Genomic DNA, 8422 nt, shown 5'->3' with positions numbered 1-8422 from the left:
CAGCTAAGCATGTCTGAGTAGCAAAGGAATCTACCTACCTACCTATCTATCATCTATCTATTTACCTATCTATCCATTATCTGACAATCATCTATTGGAGACTAGCTCTGTGCCAGGTCTTTTGCCATGTGCTTTATACACAGACTTTAATTAAATTTTCCTATTGGACTGTGAGATAGGTATAAGGATCCTTAAATAGCGAAGGTGCCCCCATGCCTTCAATTTTGTAACTGGATGCACACTGGCATGCCTGTTGCCCTCTCAGGATTGTGTATGGACGTGACTTGGAGTGGCAGCTTGAACATTAAGGTAGATCCCTCTATACCGCAGAGGGTCTGAGTTAATTGGTAGAAGGTCCCACAGCCAGTGAGTACCTGGAACACGACTGGAACCGAGCTAGCCCCAGGGAGCCGTCCCTACCTCTGGGCACTCGCTCAGCACCTGGCCTGGGGCCGCCCAGGCACCAAGCGGCCAGCGCAAGCCCCGCCCAATCTCACGGGATTGGCCACCGAGCCCTGCCAGCTGGAGGGGGCGGGGCTGTGCCGGCTGGAAGGGGCGGGGCTGGAGCTGGGGGCTGGAGCCGGGGGTGGTTGCAGGGGCTTACCTTGCCAGCCAGCAGCTAGCGCGGCCGCCCCGGGCTTAGAAGCTGCAAACCGCGCCCGCTGAGCCACCCGCCTGCCTCCCGCGCCTCCGCCCGCGAAGCCGCCCTCGCAAGCGCCAGTGTCCAGCCAGAATGCTGCGGCGGGGCAGCCAGGCGCTCCGGCGCTTCTCCACCGGCCGGGTGAGTCCCGCCCTGGCCAGCGTCCCTGCTCCCACCCCGGACTAGTTACTAGAGTCTAGAGACCCTGGGCTGGAGCGCCGGGCGGCGGTGTTGGGGGTGGGCAGCGGTGTTTAGACAGCTAAAAGCCAAGATCACGCTGTTAAAACTGGGAGACTGCAGAAGAGAGTTCGGGAGGGTCCCGGATGGGGCTTGGCAAGCGTGCCGTTGCCTTCTATGGGGAAGGGGCTTTGGAACTTCTAAGGTCTGGCTGGGATTGACGGCTGGGAACGGTCACCCGGCAAGGGGCAGCGTCTGGGGCTTCCTTTCTTTTTTCCCTTTCAATCGTGAGATTCCCTGGTAACGAGCTGCTAGACGGAGACGATCTGCTGGAGGAGAGCGCTATCGAGTCAGCCTGCTGCTCCTCGGCGGCCTGAGAGGCGTGAGCGCTCCCCACGGGCTCGCAGGGCCGGTTCAGAGAGTGGCACTAATTGCTGGTGGCTGCGAGCTCGTTATTCCTGAGCTGCAGGCGGCAAGATCTCTTGGGTTACTAAGCGCTGCAGAAGCAGCCACTCTGCAACACTCGTAAACTGTAGCAAGAACCCAGCCTTGGCCCAGCCTTGGGCCTTGGAATTGCATCAGCACCTCCAGAAATGGAAGGAGAGCCCACCCGTTGCGTGGGGCACTGCCTTCAGCACTTTGGGGGGCCTCTGGAGAGATGCCACCTTGTATGTTAGCAGACTACAAGCTGCTTAGGGAAGAGGGAAAAAAAACCACATCCATCCCACTTACAGTATCTCTTAATAGGAAGTGCATGTTTGCTGTGTTGCACAAGAATTTGCTTTCGATTCGTCTTCTCTGCCAAAGCCATAATTACATGTGTGCAGATTCAAATGGGAACAGTTGGGAGCTGGGGAGACGTGTCAAGTAGCACCAAGAACTGACCCAAAGTGGCATAAGTGGAAAGGCTTTATCCTCCAGACAACACCAAATAAAGAGCACTCACTTGACCCCATGCAGGCGGTGCTAGTTTTGTTGGAAGCATCCATCTTTTTTTAATTAGAGAAAAAGAGATCTGCGGTGGTGGAGCTTTTGCTCGTTCTCTCGAGCAGTGCGCTGGATTCCTCCTCAAGTTCCTCCTGCCACGTGGCACACGGGAATCTAGGTTGGATGGCAAGGGAGCAAGGGGCCTGTGCCAGCCTGTTTTAGTGGCCTCCTCTGTCAACGCCTTTCATTGAATTTTATTTTTTGGAGAGCAGAAAAAAGTCTTGAAGAGCGAAAAGATTATTACAATAATGGGGTTTATATAAGATTTGACTAGTAAAATCTGAACGTCCCAGGTGGCAAATAGCATAAACAAAAACATGTGTGTGGGGGAAGCACCAGGCAGGGTGAGGGGTCAGGGGCCTGAGCCTGGCTGCACCCAGGAATGCTCATGGAAGAACAGTGACATGTGGCTGGGGAGACGGCAGTTTCTTCAACGGCCAAAAGGAAGGCATGGGAGAAGTGAAGCATTGGGTGTTTCTTGCTCCATAGAAAGTGAGGAGCCACCCTTTGGACCATGTCCCATAAGAATTGTTCAAAATCAAGCGCGGCTGGTGGGAGTGTAAAATGGTACAGCCACTTTGGAAAACTGGCAGTGTTTTGTTTTTTTTTTTAAATAAAGTTAAACATTTTATGGCCCAGCAATTGCACTCCTAGGTATTTGCCCATGAAAACTTTTATTCACACAAATACCTACTTATGAATGTTTACAGAGGCTTTGTTCTCAGTCACCAAAAATTGGAAAAACTTAAATGTCCCTCAGTTGGTGACAGGATAAACAAACTGTGGTATATTCATCCAAACAATGGAATCCTACTCAGAAAAGAAAAGTAGAAGGGGAATGGACTACTGATACATACAACATGGATGAAACTCAAATATGTATGCTAAGGGTAAGAAGACAGACTCTAAGGGCTTCCTATTATATAATTTCATTTATCTAACATTTGGAACGAGTAAAACTTAGTGATAGGCAAAAGATCAATGATTGTCAGGGGCTGGAGATAGGGCAAGGATTGATTACAAAGGGACGTAAAGGACTTTTGGGGGCTGATGGAACGGTGTTTTATCTTGATTGTGGTTATATGACTGTGTGTTTGTTTAAACTGACAGAACTATACATTGAAAAGGGCATATTCTGTATATAAATTATACTGTCATCTAGAAAAAAAATCACAGCACTTTTTATGAGTTTGGTATTAAAGCAAAATGGGGGGAGGGGAATCTCTCTGGATGTAGCAAAATCCAAGGGGAAAATTACTTTATAACATTTCCTGATAGAATATACTTTTCCATTCTCTGATTTAAAGAAATGGATTTAGAGCCCTAGCCAGTTTTGCTCAGTGGATAGAGCATCAGCCTGAGGACCAAAGGGTCCCGAGTTCGATCCAGTCAAGTGGTTGCAGGCTCCTCCCTGGCCCGGGCCCTGGTCTGAGCTCATGCGCGAGGCAAACAAGCAATGTGTTTCTCTCACATTGGTATTTCTGTCTTGCCCTCCCTCTTCCACTCTCCCTAAAAAATCAATGGAAAAATATCTTTGGGTGAGGATTAAGAAAAAAATAGAGAAAGAAAGAAATGGACTTAGAAATATTTATTGATTTCAGTTTAGTGAAATGACTGGATCTTTTTAACTAGTGCAATTATCTATATATATAGAAACCTAAGTGACTGTTCCAACCGAATGACGGATCAACCAGTCGCTATGATGCACACTGACCACCAGGGAGCAGATGTTCAATGCAGGAGCTGTCCCCTGGTGGTCAGTGCGCTCCCATAGCCAACCTCCCACAGCCCCTCCTGCCTCCCTTTTCCCACCAGCCAACCTCCCATAGCACCCCCCCACACACACACCGGGCCAGCTGCAGCCCCTCTCCCCCCAGCCGACCATCGGCCAACCTCCCACAGCCCCTCCCCCGGCCGGCTGGCTCCCCCAATAGGCCTGGATCGCTGGCCAGGCTGAGGGCCCCCACCCATGCACGCATTCATGCACCAGGCTTCTATTACAGTAATAAAATACTTTGTCAGTTACTATTGTCCACTCTCTTGCCTGGCTCACTGCTTCTTAATTTCTCCTCATGGTGGGGATTAGTTAGCCCTCATATTTATTTTGCTTCCTCTGCCAGCATCTGGAACAAGTTTGGCTGGTGGCTGTGGGTTCATGGCCTGATTCCAGGACTTGAGGTGATCTTAGGAATCACTGAGAGGTTGGACCCTTCTTTGCCTCCTGGAACCAAGTACTGGCTTTATACTCTAGTTCTAGCAACTATGTTCTTAACTTATTTCCTTATTGCCTGACCCCTGCTTTGGTGTCTAGTTTGCTTTTAGAACCTCCAAATTCAACCTCAAACCATATTAGATAATGTATTATATCCTGAGCACTAAATGCTGAGGAAATGATAATGATAACATTGATATAGCACTTAGTATGCTATTTGACTCTGGGCTGTATCTTAACTTCTCAGTTTTAATTTCTTTATCTGTAAAATAGCTTAAAAACGCCTGTCTCCAAGAATCACTGGGCAATCAAAAGGAAGTGATATATATGAAACACCTGGCATATCTTAGGATCTCATTAAACTGTTTGCTAATATTTCCACCCCTTTTTTCGGGCGGAATCCAAACTCCCCAGGGCGGAATCTTTTTTGTAGCTGGCAGACACACACCCTCCATAAATCAGAGATCCTCCGACTCTGTGTGCCTGTGAGTCAATGAAGAGCTTGTTAAAATGCAGCTTCCTGGGCCTCAAGCCTAACTCAGTAGATCTGGGTGGGGTCTAGGAATCCACATTTCTAACGTATGCCCAGCTGATTCTGCCAACACTGTCAGTCAGCCTTCAGGTTATACTTGGAGAAATAAGAGTAAGGTAAAATATCCCAGTCCAGTTTTCTTTGGAATTATGCTAACGCATTATAAACACACTTAAAATCTGAACATTTCTCAGTGTTAGAAACTCACCTTTGTAACTTCAGCTTAAGCACTGAGCTCAGACGGTGTTTCGGTGAATGCAGTATTTCCAAAGAAACTGGCACGGTTTCCTTACACACTGTCTTTCTGGAGGCGTGTTGAATGTGAATTTGAACTCCAAATAATGGGTGAGAGCTGACATTGAGTCAGCTCAGCCTCTTGGCTCCTTTGTTTTAAGAGTAGTATTTTAGATGTTTCAAAATATCTGGCATTGGTAATGGCATGAGGTAAAGCCACCTTTTGTAAGATAGCCAACATGTAAGTTCTATTTCAAGCCACAGCATTAATTATAGGATTTGAAGACAGAACGTTTACAGAACATTCAGATTTTTTTTATGAGAGGAAATGAATAGTCACATGGTTTCCAAAGGCAGAGTTAATATTTGCTTGTGAATATCTGTTAGACATTGAAGTTCTAGGCTTTTTAAGGATAGAAACTTCTGCTGGTCCTGGAAAAGGATTTTTAAAACCCCAATTGTTTAATTATCAGCTCAATTGCAGGGAAGGTGTGAGCCTGTATACTGTTAAGTTCATGCCTAAAAAGATGACCTATGAACCAGGAGGTCACGGTTTGATTCTGGTCAGGGCACATGCCTGGGTTACGGGCTCGATTCCCAGTGTGGGGCATGCAGGAGACAGTGATCAATGATCCTCTCTCTTCACTGGTGTTTCTCTCTCGCGCTCCCTCTCCCTTCCTCTCTGAAAAAAAAAAAGAATGTTACATTAGAACAATCCAGGTTTTAAGAACAAATGAATTGGATCCACTTACCAAGGATTTTGGAATTCTAGGCTTTATAAAACAAACAAACAAACACATAAACCAGTGTTAAAAAACACATAAGTAGTAAAATCTTTAAAACATTATTAAAGCTTTTACTTAAGCAGCACTAGGTGTCAGACACTGCACTAAGCTTATTGCATATTAAAGTCATGTACTTCAAAATTGTATGAGGTTGGTGATGTTATTATTCCCAATTACAGATGAGAGAAAAAGCAAACAGAAGTTAGTTACTTGCTTAAGGCCACACAACTAGTCAGGGGCGGGTGACACTAGGTTTGGATCTCAGATAGTCTAGGTTCAGCATATGTCAGTAAAAAATGTATTTAGTAGATCTTTGAGCCTTGTGTTGTCCTCAAGTCATCTTGAATGATTTAAAAATGAATATTACCCATGTGTCTTCTCTCCATGCTAACATCTGTCATCATTGAATTATTTCCCAGGTTTATTTCAAAAACCAGCTGAAGTTGGCCCTTATTGGTCAGAGCCTCTTTGGACAAGAAGTCTACAGCCACCTCTGCAAAGAGGGCCATCGAGTGGTGGGGGTGTTCACAGTTCCAGACAAGGATGGAAAAGCTGACCCACTGGGTGAGTGTATCAAGGACTCTGAACTGGACTTTCAACTATTCAGCCTGGGGCCCACTCAGAGCCGGCATCTCTCATTAGCATTTCTGTACTTCCACTTACTTGCCACAGGCCCAGAAGACCTAGATTGCATGCCTCCCTTCTGCGCTCTGCGGCTTCCACCGGACCTATTGAAAGCTTTGTCTGGCCAAGTCTATTGGCATGGTGGACATAAGAGTCAAACATTCTCCCTTCTCTGTGGGTCCCAAGACAAAGGAGCCAGGCACCTGTTGTATTGAGTTTCTCCACTTATCTCCATGGTGATCATCAGGTCCATCAGCGGAATTTCCAGGCATATATTTTTTTCCTGAGTTACACTTGTGACTTTTCAAAGAATAACACTTGATGCAGAGATGCCAAAAGGAGTACAGGGAAGACCACACCCAATCATAGATATTGATGTGGGGTCATAAAAAAGGCATTTGTCTTAGAACAAATTATAGCTGGGGCTGCTTGGTGATTACGGTAGATAAAGAAGACAGCCATCCTCAGAACAAGCCTGCAGTGTGTTTCTTTTGTTGTTGTTAATCCTCACCCGAGGATTTTCCATTGATATATTTTTTTAGAGAGAGTGGAAGAGAGAGGGAAGCATCGATGTGAGACAAACACAGATTGGTTGCCTCCTGCACGCACCCCGACTAGGCCCTTGACTGGAATCAAACCCAGGACCCTTTGGTCTGCAGGCCGACACTCTATCTACAGAGCCAAACCATCTAGGGCTGCAGTGTGTTTCTGATTTGCATGCTATGGTTAGGTCAAGAAAGGGTGCAAGGCTCTGGCTGGTGTTGCTAAATGGTTAGAGCCTCAGCCCATGCACCAAAGGGTCTCAGGTTGCAGGCTGGATTCCCGGCAGCCAATCGATGTGTCTCTTTCCTGTCAATGTTTCTCTCTCTCTCTCTCTCTCTCTCTCTCTCTCTCTCTCTCTCTCTATCTCGCTCTCGCTCTCTCTCTCTCTCCTACTCTTTCCAGAAAGCAATGGAAAAAAATATCCTCAGGTGAGGATTAAAAAAAGAAGAAAGGGTGTAAGACACAGAGATAGAAACAGTCTACAAATAATACAGGTCAGGAACAGGACTAGTGCCTAGAAATCTTGGCTTATGACTTGGGACTTCATGAGTCACTGGTATGATGCAACATGTTGGTTGGAAAATAATATACCAATAACCCTGAAATTTTACTTTTTTCTTGAAAGAAGCAGCTCTGGGGTTTTTCCTCATTCTTGTTATTGCTTTTAACAATATTACATTTTAATATTATTTTTCAAGAGTCAAACTAAAAGAAAAGTTGGGCCAAGAACCCATATGCACATGAATTTAATCACTGATTTAAAAATTGTCCTTGTTTCAGAAAAAGGTTTCCTCAACCTGGGGAATTCTGAGGGAACCTGCCTCATGCATTTTTATATACCTGGCTCCAACTGCTTCTTTTTGAATGATTCCTGTTACTAGAACTCTCTCTCTATTTTCACTAGTTCTGTGTGGGATATTTGGGAAGACTTAAATTTAGGATATCAGCTGAAACCGGTTTGGCTCAGTGGATAGAGTGTCGGCCTGTGGACTGAAAGGTCCCAGGTTCGATTCCGGTCAAGGGCATATACCTGGGTTACGGGCACATCCCCAGTAGGAGATGTGCAGGAGGCAGCTGATTGGTGTTTCTCTCTCATCGATGTTTCTAACTCTCTATCTCTCTCCCTTCCTCTCTGTAAAAAATCAATAAAATATATTTTAAAAAAATTTAGGATATCAGATTTTCTGTTGTATCGGGGGGACCCCAAATAATAGTACTTTGAATTAAGATAGAAGTTCATTTCTCAAGTCTGGGTTGGTCATCTGAACTGTTGTGACAGTTCTGCACTTATCACATGAAAGCTCTTTCTGTTGTTTTGCCATGGACTTGCAACCCATGGTCCAGGTAGCTTCTTCCGCCCTGACTATCCAGTCTGCATCCAGCAAGCAGCAAGACAAAGAGAAGTAGAGGGCAAGTTTTTCATTAAGGGCATAATCCAGAAGAGGCACATATTATTCCTACTTGTGTCCCATTGGCTAGAATTTACTTACAGGTCAAATCTATTTGCAGAACAGGCTGAGCCATACAGATTTTATTCAGTGTGGCTATGTGTTCAGCTAAATTATAGGAATCCGTTCATAAAGGATGAAGGGGGTCAACTAGCAGTCTCTGCCATGTACATGAACTTCAGAAGAATTGCAAGCATGTGATTCTTAGACCTTTCACAATTTTCTCCCAATTTAACTCTA

The 8422-nt window shown here is 45.7% G+C and overlaps 1 protein-coding gene across 1 annotated transcript in view; it reads left to right on the top strand.

Moving 5' to 3' along the window:
• Positions 1–576: 576 nt before the first annotated feature.
• Positions 577–8422, top strand: part of ALDH1L2 (aldehyde dehydrogenase 1 family member L2) — a 48518-nt gene continuing 40672 nt past the window's right edge. The window contains exons 1-2 of the mRNA XM_081084123.1: positions 577–781; positions 5987–6131. Of these exons, the coding sequence (XP_080940249.1) occupies positions 734–781; positions 5987–6131 (193 nt within the window). The 5' untranslated portion in view covers positions 577–733. The remainder of the gene's footprint in view (positions 782–5986; positions 6132–8422) is intronic.

This window comes from Myotis nattereri (assembly GCF_964212035.1).
Source record: "Myotis nattereri genome assembly, chromosome: 2".
Taxonomy (NCBI): Eukaryota; Metazoa; Chordata; class Mammalia; order Chiroptera; family Vespertilionidae; genus Myotis; species Myotis nattereri.
Note: the sequence above shows the minus strand (reverse complement) of the source record. Positions and strands in the feature narration are given on the sequence as shown.